Below are 21,589 nucleotides of genomic sequence, written 5' to 3' on the forward strand. Positions count from 1 at the left end.
AATTATTTATAGAAATAATAATTTCCCTGTAAAACCCAAAGGATGTGGTTAGATTGTTAAATTATTTTATTCGAAACCACATTATTTTTAAACATTTTAACAAACTAATCTTATTCTGAACAATTTCGAGATAATAAAAACAAAAGCTATATAAAATTCAATAAAAACATAGTTAGTATTCAACATAGGATATTTTCAGGTGCAACACCAATCAATATTAAATGTAAGGTCATCGTAATCACTGTGAAGCAACAAAGATTCGTTAGTAAACAAATACGCTAGGCCAAATCGGTGAAAATAGGTCTGTTGATTGCAGATTAGCTCTCGCCCTCCTTTGGCGCCGGTATGAAGTTGATGGAGGCCGAATTGATGCAGAAACGTTTGCCTGTCGGAGGTGGGCCATCGCCGAAGACATGTCCGAGATGAGCGTTGCACTTGGAACAAGTGACCTCGGTGCGGACTCGACCTGGTTGGGTTATCAGGAGTAGAAGGTTAGCTCCAACTGCATGAGGGACGTGCAAGGGTGCCAGCAGGGTCAACGGCGGAAGAGTCAAAGAGAATCAGGTATGTGTGGTGTATAAGGGATCAAAATCGTGCGTGTGTTCATCGTATTCAATGCAAACGAGATCAATGTGTCATAATGTGAGAGAATAGCAAATAAATAAAAATAGAAAAAGCGTTAGTTCAGAAAAAGGTAGGATAGAGGGAAGTTGACGACGGGGAAAGAGAAAAACAGTACATTATATTAGCCCCAAAAACGAATTTCCACCCAATCACATTCGAAAGCAAACGTCTACTGAAAGAAATCCACGATGCAGCCAATTTTTATCATTCCATTAAAGAGAGATTAGAGTCATGCGATTATGTTACAAACAGTGGCGGATTATGCTTCAGTGGGGCCCTAGGCGCAAATCAAGTTTGGGGCCCCTAAATCCGAAAATTTTGGATTTGAAATATTTATTTATTTTTAATTTTTCGTGAATATTGGATTTACAATTTATATTTGGAGTTGACATGTTTCGCCCAGAGGGCATCTTCATAAGTTTATGAAATATAAATTGTAAATCCAATATTCACGAAAAATTATAAATAAATAGGACCGATCGAAATATCACAGGTTAAATTTTCTGCCATACTATCCGCGATGGAATTATCGTTTTCAATGCTATCTTGGTTCTCGAGTTCATTGTACGTGTGCTCAAAAACGGTAATCGTATTTAAATATAAATTACAAATCTACTTTTCTTGCCTTCTCTTGGGCAAAGATTTCAATAATTTTGTCGTACTCTAGTTTTTTAAAAATATCATTTTCTATGAACATTAATGCGAAGTCATTTAAGTGCTCTTGTGAAAGACTATTGCGCAGATAGTTTTTGACTCGTTTTAAAACTGAAAATGTCCTTTCTCCACTTGCATTAAAAACGGGCAAGGTCAAAAAAATTTGCAGTATTGTGTGTATATTTGGAAAAGTTGATTTTAGACCATTTCTTAATGCTGCATACATTTCATGTGGATCTCTAATATTTTCTTCTTGTACGTATTTTAGAAAATGAGTTAACTCATCAGTGAAATATTCTGGCTCAATATCTTTTTCATACTTAGCCAATAATCGCTCTACACAATCATTAGTCTCAACACGGCTTAATTTTAAATCAAAGAAAATTTTAAAATCGTTAAGAACATTGATATAGACATCGCTCCTTAGAGTAATTTCGGATGTTAATACATCACATACAATAAAAAAAATTTCTTGACGAAAATGCTGTATCATTTTTGTTCGTTTCATCATATGGATATTTGCGTTTTCTTTGTCTCATCTCTTTATAAGAATGATGAGCTGTTAGGGATTTAGCCTCCTCTTCAACAGTTTCGAAATTATTTCTGACCTCTGTTATAAATTCATTTAATGATTTTAATAAACTAACACTATTAAGAATATTTGTCTTTGATTCCTGTAAGTATTTGCTGGTAATTTCGATTCTCTGAAGGAGTTTGTTCCAGAAAATATTTAACAGTGCCTTTATAGAAGCTCTTGTTGATTATTGACTGCAGTTTTGAAAATCACCCACGCCAAATCGTCTATGCATAAAACTTCGAGAAAAAACTTTAGTAGAACTAGTGTTGTCGGGGTTGTAATTCAAGACTCACTGACCACTCTCTGTTTTTCTTTTAATCCAACTACCTACCACCCCAAAAATCTAGATAAAAATTGTAGGAGGATAAACGTTGGTACAACGTGTTCCGCAGATGTGAAAAAATGATAGAAAGACGAAATAATTAATATTCCAAAAAAGAGAGCTACCCGCTATTTTACAACCTCAATGGAATATTCCTCAACTCAAAAAAATTGGCAATATACTACTCGCATTATAGCTATAACTTTCTAATGCAATATTCAAGAAAAGGTCACAAAAATTCGTGGCAGAAAATATGCAAATTTTATTTTAAACAGTTTGTCATAAAGAAATAAAATCGGAGATAAAAAGTTTTAAGTCAGCTATATATCCGTGACGGTTGCTTTGCGGACACGTGTGAAATGCCGTTTTGGGCGCCAAGCGAAAACCGATACGCTATTCATAAAGGCTGAGGTCAAAACCAACTGATGAAGTATTTGTGAAATTACTATGTCTATATGGGACATATAAGTGCCAGGGGCCCCTCAGGCAGCCGGGGCCCCCCAGGCAGCCGGGGCCCTAGGCGCGCGCCTAGTGCGCCTAGGCCGTAATCCGCCACTGGTTACAAACAATGCTTCTTTTGTTTATCGTTGCGTACTTAATTGAGCTTATAATACAAAAAATCGCCATTACGTCATCTAGCTTAGATTTAGCAATTTTGTTAATTATATTTTGTGATATAGAAGGTAAGTTTCCACGCGCACGTGGTCGCGCTTCACGAAACGAATCCGATGCAAACCGTAAAAGAAGTACGCCCGCTAACGCGACTAATAACCGGACCGTTTTACAGCGACACGTACGCTATCTGCAAGATAGACTACAAGAATAAACTGTAATAAGTAGCAACTGTGACGAGAGCGCCGAGACAATGAACAAAACTATAATGAAGCGCACGTTGCGCGATCTTTGCTTAGTGCACTTCCACCGGTAGCAGTGGCAAATTCAGCAGCGCAACTAAGCTAAATTGTTTATCTCTCCCGAAATAAATTCGCATCTATATTCTATAAATAATTTAATGGTTCAACTACTCATCGGCAACATTGATTTGAAGCATCGCAAGGTATGTTGCATTTATCAGCTTTTTCAATTTGATGTGTCAATTGCAAACAATACGTTTCGCAATTAGGCTTTCAATTGTTTGTTTGTTACATAATCACTGGTTAGTTCGAATTAGAACACTAAACACTTTTCAATTCGATTAAATGATATGTACACGAAAAATAAAGAGAAGTAGAAAACACATGATAATGGGAAGTGATTCAGTAGCAGGAAATTATTCATAATAGGAGATTACACTGGCACACAAACACATACGAGTATATAAAACTAATCAAATCAAATAGAGACGAATGACGCGATGTTATTGATAATACTCAGTGAAGCGTGTTATTTATACTGTGCTTCACAGATTACATTTTCAAGCAGAATGGAATTATTTAATTTCGTTTTTTATTGAAGCAGTGGAAATAAACTCGTTATCACTTACTATCATCTAACTTAAATTTGACATGTTGGCCGTGTGAGAATACAAGTATCAAGGTTAACTAAATATCGCAACAGACTTGAATATAACGAAATTATTTTTAAAAATCTTGCTAAATAGTAGCAAAATAGTTATAAAAATATGTACGCTCATCAATAGATTAGAATATAAATCATTACTTACTACATTAATCAAAACCTAAAGTTGTTCACTACGCATTATCAATAAATTATCAGAAAAGTATTTCAAGCAAATTGTTGCCATTTGATCTGCAATATTTTTCATCTCGACACTGATATCACCGCCTTTATAAAATAAAAATGTAAACAACTGATAAAAACGTTTGTAAGTTAATAATCCAATTCTGCTTGACTGAATAGGCTCAGAATGTGAACTAATACTTTGAATTAGTTGCCAACTTCACACAATCGTGGTAGTCACTCGGTAAATTAATACGCCAAAAATCTACTAAGTGCAAGCTTAATAAACAAAAGTGTAAATAGAATTTTTATCCACAAGTACGTAGTTAACTTGTCGTGTGCAACATACCACCGCTGGTGTCTGGAGAGAGATTCACTCTTCCCTCTGCAAGGACCTCATTGAACGCCGGCCAACCGCAACCACTGTCGTATTTGGTATCGGAATTGAAGAGGTGTTGTTCGCAACAAATGCAAACGTAAGTGCCCTTATCATAGGTTTTGTTATAACATCCTTTTAATTTAAAAGAATAAAAAATTATTTGCATGGATACTAGAAAGTTAGTCTATTTTCGTTTTATTTAAATTTTAAATTACTCATATTAATTAGTTAATTTAAAACTGACCTGTAAAGGGTCGTTCCGTGCCTTTCTCCTGTGTTACTTGATACTGTAACGGAGTTAAGCGCTTTCGCAGTTCCTCCTTATCAACCATGTTTACGATTGCTGCGTGAATAAAATAAACAAACGAATTACTAAATCGTCATACGTTGTGAACTAATCAACACCCAAAACAGTAATGACACTGGAGCTTAGCTAAAGGCGTACTTATGCAGCGCCGAGGAGAAATTTAGGTCAAAAGTAAAAATTGGGTATTCGGTGTCTCCAATGTCAGCGCGCAGCTACTTAATAAGGCGACTAAGTTAAAACCATAAGCATTTACTTACATGATATGTGAATGCTAGCTTTCGACTGATTTCTGTTGATCGCGCACGCCGAAGTTACGAATCGCTGCGAAACAAGTTTGCCGACTTCTCGACTCGCACGACGGATCATAACAAATATGCACGCCGTGATTTAAAAATACTTTTTTAATAACTCATCCTCTCCAGTGTTTTCCGTAGCAGGAATCTCGCGCGGCGCACGGCGGCCACTCTCGAATGTTGTGCATAATGTTGTGATTGCGTAACATAACCTTAAATGAATTGCAGTCCGCCTCGATTCAACACGAGTTTGACCGATTGCAGTAAATTTGATTTTCTGCAGAATTTTAAATGTTTTTATAATAAAGTAAAGCACCGTAAAACATTATTGCATGTGGCAGACGGTGTCATAGACACTATCAATTCAAAACTCAAAATGACACGCAAAGTAAGAAAATACTAATCGGAGATATCTGTTTTGTTCTGTGCTATTCTGCGAAAACGTAAATTGACGAACTAGTTTATATCAAGAATCAATCAACAAGTCATATCGTTAAACAACTATACACGAATTTGAGTGTTGATTGAAATACATACATGATGACCTAATAAATTAAACGTTTGGAATTGGTGGTAATCAATCTTGAAATATCTAAACTACAATATCATACAACAAGAATATAAAACAAGGAAAATGTCGAAAGCAAGCATTGACAGTTTTTGTAGCCCCCGTTTATCCAACTCTTTCACTCTGAGTACTCTGAGCACCCTGAGTAGTGAGAATCTGGACAACTTGCATAAAATGGTCCCAATGCGAAATAGTTACTTTACTAACTGTTTGCCATTGCACGGTAACACCTACTCGCGTCCAATTGCGCTCTCAAAATTGTCGCATAGACAATTTAAGCGCACACACAAATTTGAAATTATCAAAAACTCTCCTCCAAAAGGACTGGTGTTTATCTGGCCTCAGAAGCGCAACTTTCACTACGAAAGGGAATATACATTGGTCGTCCGCGTGCTCGCACAGATTTTGTACTGGCTGAGCGAAATAGGTTTATTTCCTGCGGGCTCAGGTTCATGCACACACATTTATCATCTTGTACGTGTGTTTCAATGTTGTTTTCAGGATTACCATTCAAGCAACCTCCCTGGTACATCAAGCCACCAATTCCTAAACCGGAAAATCGCGATTATATTATTGAACCCGATTGGAATACCGTATACTTCTAACTATAATACACAAATTTAAATAATCTAAATAGTAAACATTTAGTACAAATCTCGCGTATTGTGTTTGGTTTTATTTTAAGTCAAGTTTAACTCGTAAGATTTGCTAACTACAATTGTGCAGCGCCATCTACTATGCAACCCTTTCACTGAGAACAAGAAAAGCAAATGGCGTGGTTCTTCGGATTGTGCTTATTTGTTTTTAGTTGTAGTGAATAAAATTACGAAACATTCTCTCTAAATTTCTGATTTCATTTCCAAATGCCATGAACAAATAATGAAGAATTTCAAGAGCGTCTCCGTGCAAGTGATAGACAGCGATATCGCGTTGTTACTCCCAAACGGAGTATACGAAATCAAGCAAATGGAATCAAGGTCTAGGTTAAAATCCGTATTGTTTATTTGCGGGGTGATGGCACTCTTCGGGATTGTCGGATTTGGATACTTTTGTCCTGATAAGGTACCTATCATATGGAAGCCCAAGTGAACAGTTTGTAACAATTGTTTGGTATTGTTTCTAGGTATGTGCTTTAAGTAGTCGAGAGACAGTACAAGTGACAATAATAAATGATGGAATGGGCAAACCACTGGCATCAACTGATAACAAAGCTGGTCTGAGTTATGATGAGATGTTAAATGATGAATTTGCATTTGATATGAACTCTCCAGATGTTATGGTATTTCTGCATATGCAAAAAACTGGTAAGTAAACATTTCAGTTATATAATGATCAAATGAATTTCCTTTTAAATATAATGTGCTTGTAAATAGGTGGTACATCATTTGGAAAGCATTTAGTGCATGACCTAGACCTACAGAGGCCTTGTTCCTGCCCAATATCAAGAAAGAGGTGTCACTGCTTTAGACCCAAATCAAACCAGAGTTGGTTATTTAGCAGATACACTACAGGGTGGAAGTGTGGTTTGCATGCAGATTGGACCGAATTAACCAACTGTGTGGATGACAAACTGGATGAAATGGAAGGTCACCTCGCGAAGCGCCGATATTTTTACGTGACGTTGTTACGAGAGCCTGTAGCCCGTTACCTGTCGGAGTTTCGTCACGTGCAGCGTGGTGCCACATGGAAAGGGAGTCGACACTTTTGTAACAATCGCCCGGCCACCGACGCAGAATTACCAGCATGCTACACGACCGAAACATGGGAGAACGTCCAGCTTGACGAATTCATGTCCTGCGAATCTAATCTGGCCGTGAATCGACAAACGCGCATGTTGGCTGATTTAGAGCTAATCGGCTGCTATGATAGCTCGTACATGCCGGCTGCGGAGCGCAGTCGAGTGATGCTCGCAAGCGCGAAAAAGAATCTGCAATCAATGGCGTTCTTTGGCCTCACTGAATATCAGAGGATTTCACAGTATATATTTGAACAAACTTTTAATCTACGATTTGCGGTGCCGTTTGAACAAAACAACGCAACTGTATCTAGTCATACAATGCCCACCCTAACGCCCGAGCAGGCAGCTAAGGTAGCCCATCTGAACGATCTCGATATTGAGCTGTACAATTTCGCAAAGAAGGTACTCTTTGATCGCTTCAAAAAATTAAAAGCCCAGGATCCGAACTTCGAAGAAACGTTCAAGCATTTGGGCGAGGTGCCCAATCGCACCGGGGTCACCGGTTTCAATTGGGACAACTTGGAAGGCTCCGACGATTACACAACTAATCCGGTGTGACAAACGCTAAGTATAATATATTAGTTTTTGCACTGACAAATCACAATGACATTATTTCATCATGCATATGAATGCAAAGCAAACGCGCAGTATTGTGCGAATCATATACAACTATTTTAAGACATACATAGCCTTACTCATAACACACAAAGATGAATCTTACTGTATGAAATTTGAATAATTCAAATAACCATCCATCCACGGTAACATTCTGTTTCAAGAAAATTACAAATCGATTTAACGGCGTAACAAAGCTACTACAATCGCTGCACAAATCTTCACTACATATATTAATTAGGATGGCAACCTATTTTAAATCTCACTGAATAGTTAACGGTATTAAAACAACACATGCGCAATAAACTTTTCTTGGAACAGTTTGACAACCAATCAGATTTAAGTGTAGCTCTGAGAGTGATTATTTACAACGATATTTTATTTAAACCAAAGACTTATTAATGTTTTAAGTTTGTTCGTTTTTAGCTTATTTTTAGTTATTTTGCTAGACAAAATTTTTGACGCACACACCATTCGCAATAAATTGCATATTGCACTAGTAATTCATGTGTAAATTAACTAAGTCTTACAGGGTTTTATTGCATTTGGGCAAATTCGACTTTGACTGGCTATTATTACGTGTCAATGCGAAAAATCATGATTGTACCTTCAAACACAGCAGTTGCATGCGTAAGATTAAAATAACGATGTTATTGTTGTAAAATTACACATACTGCCATATCATTATCTTGTTAAACCTAAGTTGTGTGTCCCCTATTTGTATAACGGATGCAATATTATGAAAAAGATTTGCATTTATTGCATTTATTATGGATCTGACTGATTTTATCGAATCGACTCGATATGCACGTTTTCTCTTGTTTGTAACTGACTCACGTTTTGACATTCTTCCGTATTTAAGAGTCTTCGAATTATTTTAGAGTAAATGTCCAGTGTCTCTTAAATTAGAGTTTAGTATAATTTGTCTTTGTTAGTACTGATTAATTTTATGAACGTGTTAACGAGCGATCAACCAATAAATGTGTACGCATGGTAGTTTTTATGTATCTCAAGTGATTACAATTGTAAAAAATTAATATACGATATATATTATATATATAGACATATTTTAAGAAATAAATTTGTTTACAAAATATTGTTTCATTTATTTTTTGTGATTTTATGATTAGTAATGTTAGGTTGAAAATTGACAACTGATTTAACCAGGAGGGAATAATACCATTCCACCGTTGTGCTGCTGAAATTCTACAAACTTTTTACTATGTTGACTACAATCTTGAAATATGAATAAAACCCCAATATTTGGTTCTATGAAACTGAGATTTTGGATTTGAAAGCAAGAAATTGCACAAATTTATCACAAATGTATAGTATATTGTGTCATAACATATGTAAATTTTCAAATTTGTGGCTTCAGAAAACAATTTCATTTACAAACAGAGAAAATTGATTTGATGAATATAAATACCAACTTACTCAACATGCTATCTCCTTCTTTCCCCTTTTTGAGTTTTACGTTTCTCTTTCTTTTCTTCCCGCATTTGCTTTTGCTTCTCCCTAAAAACAGAAAAAGTGAGCAAGCAGAAATGACACCAATTTAAAAAATACTAACCTGTCTTCTTTATCCTTTTCTTTTTTCTTTTGTGATTCCAGACGCGATATTTCCCGCTTCTCTTTCTCAGCTTGTGCAACATTATAGGCATTTGTATTTTTTTGCATAGCAGATGATGAGGATTCACCCTCACCCTCAGCATCTTCATCATCTGACATTTGACTATATTGTGCTAGAATAGCCTCTTTGATCTTCTTCTCCTCCTCAGTGTATTTTTTTGGTTTAGTTGGCAAGCAATGCTGATCAGCTAGCTCTTTTAGTTTGATGTCAACTTCAATTGGTTTACTCTTAGCTGCCATCATGTCTGCTTTTTTATCTTGAAATTGTATGTACATACTCATTATTTCGGTGCATAGGTCATTAATACTTTGCTACAAAGCAGAATATAAAATGTGGGTTTATTGACATCAAATGTGCGTTTATTTATAGATGTTTAAATCATTTGTAGCTTACGTCTTCGACTATTTCACCGAGCAAGTCTTGTAGTGCTTCGTTCTTCTCATCTGTTGTCTCATCTCCATCCAAAATTCCCGTGATATAATCTCCAAAGACATTTTCGTCTGTATTTAAATCTTTTAATTTATTTCCAAGCCAATCGGAAAACTCTGGGAGAGCAACTGCCATATCGAACTTCATTCAACACGATCAAAACGCAACAACTTTTCTCGGCGATCGAGGTTAGCAATTCATTACAGGGTGATGTCAGATAATTTTGTATGTTAGGCAAATGAACTGAGTTTTCATTTTCTTTAAACTATCAAACTCTTAGTTTAATGGCTTAATTAGACGATATTTACTAAAATTTAAATATCATTAAAAATTTTGTTTCGTTTCGGTGATTACACAATAATTCATAAGAATTTGTAGTTTTTCATTAGTTTTTACGACTGATAATAATGTTGATGATTGATATTTTACTAAGAGACGGGCAGCTATACCTTATAGCAATCAGTAGTATTAAGTAAATTGCGAGTAGGTATTGATACAGTAAGCTAAACAAAAAGGAAGTCGTCTCAGATATTTTATTTCCAAAGGGTTTAGTAAGAAGAGCTAAAATTTTACCAGATAACTTTTAAGATGAGGAGTAAAATTTTACTAGGTCTTGTACCATGTAAATGCACATTTTAATTGGGTATTTGCCTCTTTTTTTTTAAATTGGTCCACCTCGTGTCGGAGACGTCACAATTTATTTGAAAGTTCCCATCAGATTTGAAAAAAAAACATTACACAAAATTGTAAATATCTGGTGTACCTGAGAAAATGTACGGATCCAAGTTGTGGTTTTATTTAAGTAGATTTGATTTCAGTGCACATTTTCATTAATTTTGATGCTATGGGCTCAAAAGTTAATTTTGAGAAAAAAAAACTAATCAGGTGTTTTTTTTCTGTCAAACTTGATTGACTTCTGAAAATCCAACAGATGAACAAAATAAAAACAAATCAACTTTTGGAGTAGAGTGTAACCAAAAATGAGAGATTTAATACACCAGGTTCGCATCTGCCAATAGAAATTTAAAATTTGAATTTCAATTCTTTTATTTTTTTTTAAGATTTGATCATTATAGAATGGAATCTTTCAATTAATTATTATATACCATATTGGCCAGTTGCACAAAAACAGGTGAGATACAGGATACTAAATGAATATGGATTTTAAATTTAAAGAACTTTACTGTCGAACGTTTTTGGTAACTGAGATCATCGTTATTGAACGTTTTTGAGGGTAATAACTCCAAAACTAAAAAGACCTAAACCAAAAAGAATTCCGATCCTTATCATTAAAAAATATACGGAGCAAGCTACTTAAAACATAAAAATAAGTTGTTCAAAACTCAAATATGCTGTGCAGTCAATTTTACTAAGAAAAACCGGGGCGAAAGGTTCGAGACAGAAATAGGTCCAGTTACTGGTTTCCTATATTTACTCCTTTCTGTAGAAACAGGAGAAAATCTCGTTTGCATTTGTTCATGCAAAATAACACGCAGTGAATCACCGAGTACCCATTTCAAGCTTTTTAAGTTGGGCCCTGAAGATATTGGTATTTTTTAAAGAGTAAAATTGAAGTAAAAATTTTTGTTCCTTTCACCGGTCTTATCCCAAACACTATAACATGGAAAAACAGGTTAATTTGTGGAACTGAATTTAAAACTTTGCGCGCTACGTGAAGATTGTATGCCCAAAGAAATGCCAGTCATGCTACAATATTCAATTTACCTGTAAATGAAAAGTCAAATACAAAAAGAAATGACGGTAGCGCCAGTATTTACATTAATATTACAATAATTACAATGATTGGATCTAATACTATAGAATTAGTTATTATTTTTGTAAAAACTAAAACAAAAATATTTAATAATAAAAATAAAACAAAAATGTATAATAAAATATACAAAGAACACAATATTTGTCTACAATATCCGTTACGTTACGAATCGCGTTCAAATACCAACTTATTAAAGGAACACTCAGTCAATTTCGTTTATTTGCCACGTCCAAATGTAACTGCATCTGCCTAAGACTATTTCATTACGTTTCGTCTGTCCTCTACTCACTTAATTCGATACAATAATCATAATTTTATTTGCAAACCTCGATCGTTTAAATTATTTACCATTTTACGCAAAATCTATCTTCGTTTAAGTTTAACTCTACAATACTTTTTATACAATTAGCGCCTAAATTAAAGTTTCGTTCACATTATCCACAGAAATATATAATTTGATTACAACTTTACCAATGCAGGCTGCGTCTTTGTTATTACAATTATGTATAAAAGTAGAAAAAATCTCAAAAATATACAATTTCGACGTTGAATTAGTACTTTCTCATAGCAGTAGTGCAATTTGATACATGCTTGAATATTTGAAGCCTGCATAAATTACATATGTACTTTACAAAAGAGGCGTGTGAATATTTTACAAGGTTTGGAATAATGGAAAGTATCTGCAAAAATCAATCATTCTCTTGTCTAATAATATTAACGCGATGAATTATGTCATTTCATATTTGTACATCAATACCATCAACTAAAGTAATATTCCAACTTCAATGAGATTGGAAAATAAGTATAGAAAGCATAACATATAGAAACAGACACTTTAAAGTCTGACTAGGACTTATTCAATTAATTAATTACATATGAATAAAGGGCATGCCAGTTTTAAATCTTAAAATCCAATTAATTCAATTATTTATACGAAAAATCAGCCTTATTATATTTTTTCAACCTAATATTTACTTTAAAATCAATAAATATCCAATATCATTCTTCTTGGAGAAACATTTCCGTGTAAATTTAGCACAAATTTCAATCTTATAAAGTATTATTTTCCGCATTTTCAATTCTTTAAAATATACCCAAGAATAACCATAAAATAAAATCAATAGACTACACAGTCTATATATGTCTATATATATACAAGCACCTAAATTGAATTAAAATAATTCGTGTCAATTTGTTAGCAAAACAATGTGTTCTTGCTGGAACTAATATACTGGCGCATTCTTGTGACCATTTCCAGCTCTACACTTTGTTCCAAAGAATTAGCGACCAAATTCGAACTGTTGAACTCCTGCATATCACTGGTTAATTTGCCAAATAAGTAGAAACAGAAAATAGTCCTACCATTACGACTATTTAGTGAGCAAAATGTGCAAAAGTTGCCCTCGTAAGTGGTCAACCCAGTCCTTGTAACAAATTGTAGTCGGATAGTTGAATGTGTACATGATAAAATTTTACATGAAAATCGATTTAAAAACGTTATCAATTACAGAACACATAATTTCTAGAGTCATCCCTGAGATCTGAAGCTTATGTACTAAATGTAGCTAATCGTCATCTACGCTAATTCACTCTAGACGTTTTCTTAAACGTTTTCCATACCCATCGACCTCTACACAAGTATTCACACGTTATACCTCCAAGCAATAGTTCATTTAGTATCATTTTAAAAGTTCATAAAACAATCACTTTGACTCTTCTCATGCACTCCAGAACAATTTTTTACTTCGTAGATCAATCACTTCACAATTGTTTATTTTGTATGTTTGTCCTATCCGTATAAGACTATGTTAAGTACTAATTGCTTTTCTAGTTGCAGTCGATGCGCTTTTTTATTTACATTTTGTACTCGTTGTTAATGTTGCGTGTCTCCGTCAGTGAGATTGGTGAGTTTGATGATATTAGCAGTCGTTCGTGTCAGATGAATAAAGACCTTCAACCGTTCGCCGGTTTGTGTGGGATGTGTGAATGATCCGTCCTTATGACCATCTAAAATAGAAATTAATGTTTTCATAAAAACGAGGGTTTAGCTAAAAAGTGGAAAAGTAAAAGCTGAAAAACTATTGAGCAACAAGCGTAGTTCTTGTTTTTGAATTGCCAATTTGTTTTCGTACCGTCAAAAGTAAATTTGCTATACCTGTTGCTGTTGCGTATTGGCTAGTTGCATTGCCGAATTATAGTACTGATTCGTATTGTACCGATGGCCCGATTGGCCGCGACCTGCCGCACTCTCGATGCTCTGCCTATTAAATCCACTGCTGGCGTAACCAGAAGAAGATTGTCTACAAGTCAAATTCATGATAATAACGCTCGGCGATCGACGACGAGCGAGCGCGTCGGGCCGCCCAGCGATGCGATTGATTGATTAATTGGATGCAAGTCGTGATCGAACTATGTATGTACACTATTGCTATATGCCATACGAAATAGAAGAATGAATGTGACAGCATTTGTTGTGAAAGAGAAGCGGTTAAAGCAAACACCCCGAAATGACGCCCAACGGTGCGATTGTTAGCGATGGCTGGTTCGAAACGTTTTTAGCATAGAATGAAGGTGATGTGTTAAGCACTAGTAAGCGTTGCTTGCGTTATAGACGTCTAACCTAGGACTGGGTTGAGGCGGCTGGGTGCCGGCAGGACTGCGATGTGCGTGGGGATACGCGTCAGGCGCAATGCCATTCTCCATACTCGGCGGGTGCTGCGGGACGCCCTGCACGTGAGGCGGGTAGCCGCTGCTGTGTCGTGGTCGTGATGCTTCTGAATGACTCACTGCGGGATGAATATTGTTCACTGCAATATACATTACATTTATTAGTACATTAAGTAACATGGTATAAATAACAGTATAACCTGTATGTGGATGATTTGATTGTGGTGTGGCCGGTGGTGTTAAAGGTATTGCCAACCGAGCGTTAACTGCTAAAAGATGATCTCGCCGCTGTAATAATGAATTAACATGTTCTTCAAGTCGGAGATTCTCCGCACGCAATTGATGTAAACATGATAATAACGACGCAACTAAAATGAAAGAAACTGTTATTGTACCCTTTTGCACTTCATCCGGTTCACGTACTGTCAAAATGTTGGGCCTGCTCCATTAAAAATTGCGACCCTTGTTCCCACTGTCTCTCTAAGAGTTGATCCAGCGTTTGTGGAATGGTGCCAGAACCGCCCAACATTGAAGAAAGCCCACTGCCCCCCGATGCTGTACTAGAACCTCCAACACTGCTAGATCTTGCCTGCAAGTGAAACAGAAAAATTATAAAATCAAACCGAACAACTATATCTTAACTTACAGATGCAATAACTCGATGCTGAAGCGGTGGACCCACCAAATTAGAATTATCGTTCGTACTGAATATGCTGTGCGCTTCCAACTCCGAATTCAGATGCTCCGTCATTTTATGCGCCATATTCGAACTCAAGTTCAACTGATTACCCAACATATGCGGAGCATTGACGCCATTTTGAAACAATTTCAAACTGTCTTTGGAGTCTTTACTGCTGTTAAGTGCCGCCGCAGCTTGCTGCGCTTGTTGTACGGCTTGAGCTGCTTGTGCTGCTTGAGCAACCTGTGCAGCCTGAGCCGCCTGCGCTGCAGCGGCAGCTTGCGCCGCCAGTTGAGCATTACTTTTACGGCCTCGCTTTTTCACAGTCGTTGTTGGTGCAGCACCTAAACTCTCGGAACTAGGACTGCTCGGGGGTGAGTCTTTCACTGTCTCCCTATTTTGTGCCAGATTGACAAAAGTGGTTGTGCTATTTTGTGACACTGACTGGGATGACTTTCCAGTCTTCTTAATGGTCATCGTGCTCACTCCTTGCATCAATCCATTAGATCCGCGTTTTTTCGATTTAGATTTCTCAGTCTTTTCAGAAGATTGCGACCTAGAACGTTTTATAGGTTCATCGGCATCAATGTGATCTTCAACGGGCAACGTGTTGATGGTTTGTTTCTCAAACGTTATCTTAAGACCAGTACTACTTAACTCTGAAGTAATCATCTTGGCTGGTGCAATGATTTCAGGCGTGCTTGACTTAGTAACAACGACTGGCGACGGCGGTTTCTTTTCCTCAGGTAAAGGAATATTAGCAGTGGCAGTTATTGCGTTAGGACGTGGACTTGGAGATAATGTTGTGTTGTGCAAGGGAACACTAACAACTACAGAGTTAAGTTGCGGTGGTGGTGGTGGTGGCGCTGATTGTATGATTGAATGTGAAGTACTCGGTGGTGGAGTAGGCAGTGACTGTGGAGACTGAATGGCAGTGATCGTAGGAGGACCACTATTTGTGGCAGTGTTTGGCTGAACAACTGTGGAGCTTGATGTAGTCACGGATAACGGCTGTTCTATCTGCCTATCTGCAACAGGCACGGATATTTTCAACTTTTTCTTCTGATCCAGCACACTTGGATCACTTGTGCTTGATTCTTTTTTCGTAACTGTCGAGTTTTCTGTTTCTGTGACTAGACTTGGAGTAGGCGTACGTGAATGTGCTTTGCGCTTCTTACCCTTGTCCTTGTCTTTGTCTCCACTTTCTTTTTCTTCCCTCTTTGATTCAGTTTTAACGTCGTTCGAATCGTATGTATTTCCTTCTTCTTTCGTACTGCTCTTTACACTAGAGCTCGATTTAGTTTTATCGCTTTTTGAATTGCTGTTGCTGGTGGTAGACGATGAGCTCGTGCTGCTCTTAGAATACGACGATGAAGAGGTTGAGGACGAAGTTGTCTTCGTACTAGTTGGCACTTTGTTCAACGCCGATTTGCTCCCGACCGACGACTTGCGTTTCCCCAGCGAAGAGGACTTATTATCGGTTTCCTTTTCTGAACTTGAGTCTGATGCCTGGTTCTCGTTTGAGATTGGTTTATAAGGTGGTATCGTTTTTACATTTCCTCCTTTCTTCTGAAATTCAATACAAAAATGCCGCATCAGCGATATAAGCAAAACTCTTTCTGATATAAAGAAAAAAAACGACAACAAACTTACAAGTTTACTGTAATGATGTTGGCAGTATCCGCAGTACTTGACGTTATCTAAATAGTTGCCAGCTTCTTCACACAGCAGACCTAAACTCTGTGCGCACGTGACATGAAATTGTTGCTTACAACCCGATTTGTTGCATTGCATACATGCGCCGACGCTGGCGCTGGAGGGTTTTCCGTTTTGTTCACATATATAGCACACCTATAATATATTATTCATTAGAAAATTATATACGTTTTGTAACAATAATAATACACGTACTTTACTGAAGCGTTCCTGAGGAATCAGCTGTAATTGAATCGGTTCCATAGTGGTCACATTTCCGAAGCGGACCTCCGGAATGTACAACGCACACACCACGTGAGCCCATCCTGAATTATCTGTTCGCTTTAATGCACCGTATTTACTTGGACACAACTCACATTTCTAAAACAAAAGCAAGTATCATAAATGCTGTTTCTTCTTTGATGATAAATCGACACTTACCACTTTTACACTCCTTTCTTGACTCTCACATTTGCGACAATACCATGGTCCGGTAGGCACAGTTACAATACCATAACATGCTGAAAATGCATTCGAAATTTGAACTAATTTTTTGATCGTTTAAGAAGTATTAAACCACAAATGGCAATTACAAAACTACACAAAACAGAGTTATACAGTTACAACACGTTTAACACAAAAATGAGTAAAAGTTGATAAGTTTTAAAGAGCTGCACGAAACCGCATGGTGTAGATTGTTCACGTGAAAGAGTAGGTATAAAAAATGTGAGCAGTGTACATTCTGAAAACTCCACTAGCGCTAGCGGAGTGATGATATTATGATACGTCGCCGAAACTTATAAAAGTGGGATAATAAGAAGGGGCTTTTCTACCTGAAAGTGTTTGGCAAAGGTAAGCACCGCACGGGTCACGTACACGGCAACCGCCGGCCTCCGGCAAGCAAATACCGAAGAATTGTGAGACGTTTAAGAGATAATGCAAGGGTAAATTTTTTATACAAAGTGGATAAACTTCAAATAAACTGTAAATATCCTAGCACTTTTAATTATTTAAAACCAATTATCAAACAGGGTTTGTTACGAATTCGTATGCGAAAACAATTTTTTGAATAACACCTCAACTGCATCACTCTGTATGACAAATGTCAGAATCTCCTATTGGTTTGCTTTGAATGTAAGTTTATAAATATTGCAATGAATTACAGGCAGATTTTAGTTTTATAGCTGGTAACTGGCAGACTGCTTGGTAAATTTTGACTGTCATTTTGGGGAAGCAATAAATTAACATAAATAAAGTGACAGGAATTTCCTACCTTGGTGTACAGCTACAGTACATGATTGTCCATCGCAATACACAAGTGGATTCTCAGGCCATCCTCTGTCATCAGAACAAACACAACAGCTTCCTACCATGTCCTTCATAATGTCACGCAGAAGCGGTGGCGTCCAGCGGCACTAGCAAATGCACCAGCCTCGTCTCGTGCTTCTGGAATGCATTATCCGAAGCCACATTGGCACTGTCCATGCAAACAGTTTGAAGGCACCACTAGCTGCCACCATCACAATTGCCATCCTCTCCTCACCGTCGGTAGATTGGCGTCATACGTGCATTGGGGTGCACTCGCCACTCGGCGTCGACGGCACGGGCGGCGTTCTCGCGCGGCACAGCTCTTTTACGAGGGAAAAAGTGCGCCCGCGGCGTCCTTTGCGTAAGCACTGCAGAAAAGTGATTACACGTCCAGCGGGCCGCCGCTACGCCACTTGGCACATAATTACCTAGGTGCTCAGGCGCTGTAGATGCTAGTTACGAGCTCGCGGGCGTGCGTTCCACAGCATTTTTCGGTGAAAACGTAACATAAACACATATTACGCTATTGTGCGGGAAACCATTTTGTTTTTAATATTTTGATGCGTAACGCGCATGCGCGTTTTTGAACAACGCGTTGTTCTCCGCGGGTCGTGGGGGTCGAGTCGCGCGTGGATCTTTTACAAGTCACATTATCATTTCATATTTTATTCATTAACTATTCATTTTCCGCATTTCTTGCAAAATTATAATTATTTATAATTAGAATTTTAAATAGATTAATAATACAGAGTTTCATTTCAAGATAACTGACCAAGCAACCATAAATAATTTTAGCTATAGGCAACTTTTATGACAAGAACATATTTTATTTTACCTACTTTATTTAAATGTACAAAACAATTACTATACAATTAACATACTAATTGTCACTGCTCTGCTTTATTTACTGCGAACAATTTTTCTATGTCAGTTTTATAATATTTTAGGATCTCTTTACGACGTATTTTGTATGCAGCCGTCACTAGGCCATTGTCTGGTGTCCAACTTTCTTTACAAACTTGTATATTCACTGGTATCTCAAACTTTTCCAATTTGCCTATAAAAATGCATACAGTTATAGGAAAATCAACTAACCAAACATAACAAACCAACTTACGGGTTTTTGCGTGTTCAATTATCTTTTTATGAACTGCGCTGATAAATTCCGGATCATCACACACGTCCGGAAATCGACGAGAGAAGTTCAATTTGGCGGCGAATTTATTGAGCTCAGCTTCATTCGGTGCAATCAATGCAACGCAATTATCACCGAGAAGTTGCACACAAACACAAACATTGTCCACCAGTGGAAATAACTTTAGCTCCATTTCAACCTTGCCTAATGAAAGGTATTCTCCTGTTTGCAACTTAACCAAATCCTTTTTCCTGTCGATTATCATAATGACGCCATCAGCATGAGCTTGTCCAACGTCTCCAGTTTTAAACCAACGTGTGCCATTTTCATCAAAGAAATCCTCTTTGGTTTGCTTTTCCAGAGCATAGTATCCAGCGCTTACATTGTCACCGCCGACAATTATTTCTCCTTGTGGAAAAGGCTTGTCCTTGATGCTGAAACCTTCTTCGTCACAATTTTGCAATCTAATGTCACAAATCGTTGTTGGGGGACCCACTCGACCTATTGTACGATCATGACCGTCCATTACGGTTGCGCAGGAAGTGGTTTCGGTTAAACCATATCCTTGTACCACTCTAGCACAAAGACACAACTGGATGCGTTCGTGGGTTTCTGGAGCTAGGGGAGCACCACCAGATAAAATTAGTCGTACTTTACCTCCAAGAATGTTCGTTATCCTGCGAAATACCACCCTGGATGGAAACGACGTAACTGTTAGTAACATTCAAATAAATTAATTTTTAATACTTACCGATTGATTATAGGTGTGTCATATCCTTTGTACCACCAAAACTTTTTGTATTCATAAGCAAATATAAATAAGATGCGTCCAAGGATATTCGTTTTAGATACTTTGTCGACAATACCTTTTGAGATTCTGTCTAAGATTAACTATTAAAAACAAATTCATAGTATTACTATGTTTGTAAGTAACAGGAATAAAATATATAATTACAGGCACTGCTGTCATGATGGTTGGATGTAATACTGGCGCATCCCCACGGCTCCCTTCTTTAATCTTAGTGGAAGAGTCTATCAACGTAAAAGGGCTAGAGTACCCAATAGCAATACCAGAGCAAAGGCAAACACACTCCACAATTAGCTCAAATACGTGCGCCAGTGGTAAAAAACCAATAAGCACATCAGACTGATTCAGTTCAAACGAATGGGCTGAATCAGTAAATCCGCGTAAAGTTGCTAACAAGTTGGAATGCTTCAGTATTACCCCTTTCGGAATGCCTGTAGATCCGCTGGTGTACATTATTATTGCGGTAGAGGATGCAGTTGGAAATTGGTTGGCTGACAACACAGAAACGTAATTACAAGTTTCGAAAAACTTTCACAAACCTTTCCCTACTTGCATTCGATATCGATCCGAGTTTTAAAACATCTCTAAACTTCAAAACGCGCAGTTTACCACAGCCGAGGTTATTTTGCGGTTCATTTCCTAGTAATTTGTGTTCGATATAAATGATTGTATCCAACAACGGTAATTTTTTAAACATATTTTTCAGTTTTGGTAGTAATTCATGACTTGTAATTACGATGGTAACTTTAGTTTCATTTAGTGCATGAATAATGCCTTCTTCTCCAAGGTTAGCATAAATCGTCACAACTGGAATATTTAAATACTAGTATTGCTAATACGTGTTAAGAAGTTGGGAAAATACTTGGCATGCTTTGTTTGAAAAGTCCTTGTGCAGCAATCATCCACTCCGGCCGAGTTTCCGAAAAAATTGCTACATTTTGTCCTGCTTTATTGCCAAGTTCACGAAGACCAAGACCAAAGGAAGTAGCAAGGACGTTTACTTGCGCGTACGTTTTCCAAATGTACTCCCCAAATTTATTCTAGTACAAAAACACTTGAAGTATTAACCGAAAACAAAAGCATAGTACAAGTGGTACCTTAATAAAAACTTTGCCAGTGCCTTGAACTTCAGACGATTCTTCCAGCAAGTCTCTATATCCTAAACAACGTTTGTCCGCGTACTTATTTGAGTAGAACACCATCATTTCAGCCATAGTATATATTTTCTCACGCAGTAGCTCTACGTGCATTTTTTGTGGAATAGACGTTGCGCGGTAGGTGATATAAGTATTTTCTTGGGCCACAATTTTTCCCTTTTTCAACATATACAAAGTAAATAAAGTAAATTAAAGTGTTTATTTTACCTTTGGTTGCTTGGATCGATGACGAATCCACCATGGTTTCTGCAGTACGAAATACACCGGTAATGTCAGCAAATCGAAGACAAATGCGACAATGCGCAATATGAATATCAACACGCGTTGAATACGTTGTTCCATTTGCACGCGGTGCTTAGAAGTGCGGTATGCCGTAGAAATCATATAAATATGGTTCATTGAATCAAATCGAATCAATTACGCAGACTCTGAGCCGCATCGCACCACTTTACAGCAATTGTTATAACTTGGTAAAAACGAAATGGTCGCATTAAACAATTTTTGACAGACTACAGACATAAGATGATATTGCACCGAATACACAAGC

At 37.1% G+C, this 21,589-nt stretch overlaps 5 protein-coding genes and 1 long non-coding RNA gene across 10 annotated transcripts; 2 read left to right on the forward strand and 4 right to left on the reverse strand.

Moving 5' to 3' along the window:
* Positions 1–48: 48 nt before the first annotated feature.
* Positions 49–5,045, reverse strand: SelR (methionine sulfoxide reductase SelR). 2 transcript variants are annotated; one of them, XM_065316101.1, is made up of 4 exons: positions 4,801–5,045; positions 4,481–4,579; positions 4,207–4,368; positions 49–502 (listed from the first exon to the last, which is right to left on the reverse strand). In XM_065316101.1, the coding sequence occupies exons 1-4, from the start codon at positions 4,907–4,909 to the stop codon at positions 318–320; spliced, it is 555 nt and encodes a 184-aa protein (XP_065172173.1). In that variant the 5' UTR covers positions 4,910–5,045; the 3' UTR covers positions 49–317. The 2 variants fall into 2 exon arrangements, with proteins under 2 accessions (XP_065172173.1, XP_065172174.1); XM_065316102.1 differs by having other exon boundaries at positions 49–466; positions 4,801–5,039.
* Positions 2,998–4,523, forward strand: LOC135802494 (uncharacterized). The gene is made up of 2 exons (XR_010550564.1): positions 2,998–3,234; positions 4,177–4,523. It is a non-coding gene; the product is annotated as an uncharacterized lncRNA (long non-coding RNA).
* Positions 5,046–6,077: 1,032 nt separating the features above from the next.
* Positions 6,078–8,851, forward strand: Hs6st (heparan sulfate 6-O-sulfotransferase). Its single transcript, XM_065316097.1, has 3 exons — positions 6,078–6,466; positions 6,528–6,708; positions 6,778–8,851. The coding sequence occupies exons 1-3, from the start codon at positions 6,284–6,286 to the stop codon at positions 7,698–7,700; spliced, it is 1,287 nt and encodes a 428-aa protein (XP_065172169.1). The 5' UTR covers positions 6,078–6,283; the 3' UTR covers positions 7,701–8,851.
* A 220-nt stretch (positions 8,852–9,071) lies between these two features.
* Positions 9,072–10,131, reverse strand: LOC135802492 (coiled-coil domain-containing protein 43). Its single transcript, XM_065316100.1, has 3 exons — positions 9,784–10,131; positions 9,331–9,701; positions 9,072–9,275 (listed from the first exon to the last, which is right to left on the reverse strand). Exons 1-3 carry the CDS (start codon positions 9,964–9,966, stop codon positions 9,203–9,205), a joined length of 627 nt encoding a protein of 208 aa, XP_065172172.1. The 5' UTR covers positions 9,967–10,131; the 3' UTR covers positions 9,072–9,202.
* Positions 10,132–11,577: 1,446 nt separating this feature from the next.
* On the reverse strand, positions 11,578–18,485 carry Alh (coiled coil domain containing protein Alhambra). Of its 4 annotated transcripts, XM_065316091.1 has the most exons (11): positions 18,371–18,485; positions 17,908–18,310; positions 17,076–17,155; positions 16,851–17,015; positions 16,593–16,790; positions 14,907–16,508; positions 14,684–14,849; positions 14,461–14,628; positions 14,214–14,400; positions 13,749–13,893; positions 11,578–13,600 (listed from the first exon to the last, which is right to left on the reverse strand). In XM_065316091.1, exons 2-11 carry the CDS (start codon positions 18,014–18,016, stop codon positions 13,547–13,549), a joined length of 2,874 nt encoding a protein of 957 aa, XP_065172163.1. In that variant the 5' UTR covers positions 18,017–18,310; positions 18,371–18,485; the 3' UTR covers positions 11,578–13,546. The 4 variants fall into 4 exon arrangements, with proteins under 4 accessions (XP_065172163.1, XP_065172164.1, XP_065172162.1 ...); XM_065316092.1 differs by having other exon boundaries at positions 14,907–16,505; positions 17,908–18,477; XM_065316090.1 differs by having other exon boundaries at positions 17,908–18,477.
* A 341-nt stretch (positions 18,486–18,826) lies between these two features.
* On the reverse strand, positions 18,827–21,441 carry LOC135802487 (fatty acid CoA ligase Acsl3-like). Its single transcript, XM_065316095.1, has 8 exons — positions 21,250–21,441; positions 20,983–21,198; positions 20,748–20,925; positions 20,435–20,692; positions 20,033–20,376; positions 19,829–19,968; positions 19,060–19,769; positions 18,827–18,999 (listed from the first exon to the last, which is right to left on the reverse strand). Exons 1-8 carry the CDS (start codon positions 21,439–21,441, stop codon positions 18,830–18,832), a joined length of 2,208 nt encoding a protein of 735 aa, XP_065172167.1. The 3' UTR covers positions 18,827–18,829.
* Positions 21,442–21,589: the final 148 nt, after the last annotated feature.

This window comes from Atheta coriaria, unplaced genomic scaffold (assembly GCF_025399875.1).
Source record: "Atheta coriaria isolate IRGN ID8LTWV9N9 unplaced genomic scaffold, Caltech_Dcor_3.1 hic_scaffold_25_pilon, whole genome shotgun sequence".
NCBI lineage: Eukaryota > Metazoa > Arthropoda > Insecta > Coleoptera > Staphylinidae > Dalotia > Dalotia coriaria.

Bases quoted from the DNA above. Each gene is read 5' to 3' on its own strand.
- SelR (XM_065316101.1), bottom strand. From the start codon at position 4,909: ATGATCCGTCGTGCGAGTCGAGAAGTCGGCAAACTTGTTTCGCAGCGA. The intron at 4,369-4,480 runs GTCAGTTTTAAA...TTAAATTAAAAG, and splicing joins CACGGAACGACCCTTTACAG to GATGTTATAACAAAACCTAT. The intron at 503-4,206 runs GTATGTTGCACA...TCCCTCATGCAG, and splicing joins CTCTCCAGACACCAGCGGTG to TTGGAGCTAACCTTCTACTC.
- LOC135802487 (XM_065316095.1), bottom strand. From the start codon at position 21,441: ATGAACCATATTTATATGATTTCTACGGCATACCGCACTTCTAAGCAC. The intron at 20,693-20,747 runs GTATTTTCCCAA...TAAATATTCCAG, and splicing joins TTTCAAACAAAGCATGCCAA to TTGTGACGATTTATGCTAAC. The intron at 19,000-19,059 runs GTAAGTTGGTTT...GCATTTTTATAG, and splicing joins AATTGAACACGCAAAAACCC to GCAAATTGGAAAAGTTTGAG.
- LOC135802492 (XM_065316100.1), bottom strand. From the start codon at position 9,966: ATGAAGTTCGATATGGCAGTTGCTCTCCCAGAGTTTTCCGATTGGCTT. The intron at 9,702-9,783 runs GTAAGCTACAAA...TCTGCTTTGTAG, and splicing joins TCGGTGAAATAGTCGAAGAC to CAAAGTATTAATGACCTATG. The intron at 9,276-9,330 runs GTTAGTATTTTT...TTCTGTTTTTAG, and splicing joins GAAAAGGATAAAGAAGACAG to GGAGAAGCAAAAGCAAATGC.
- Alh (XM_065316091.1), bottom strand. From the start codon at position 18,016: ATGAAGGACATGGTAGGAAGCTGTTGTGTTTGTTCTGATGACAGAGGA. The intron at 14,629-14,683 runs GTACGTGAACCG...CTTTCATTTTAG, and splicing joins GCAGGCCCAACATTTTGACA to TTGCGTCGTTATTATCATGT. The intron at 13,601-13,748 runs GTATAGCAAATT...TTTCTATTTTAG, and splicing joins CCAATACGCAACAGCAACAG to ATGGTCATAAGGACGGATCA.
- Hs6st (XM_065316097.1), top strand. From the start codon at position 6,284: ATGAAGAATTTCAAGAGCGTCTCCGTGCAAGTGATAGACAGCGATATC. The intron at 6,467-6,527 runs GTACCTATCATA...TATTGTTTCTAG, and splicing joins GATACTTTTGTCCTGATAAG to GTATGTGCTTTAAGTAGTCG. The intron at 6,709-6,777 runs GTAAGTAAACAT...GCTTGTAAATAG, and splicing joins TCTGCATATGCAAAAAACTG to GTGGTACATCATTTGGAAAG.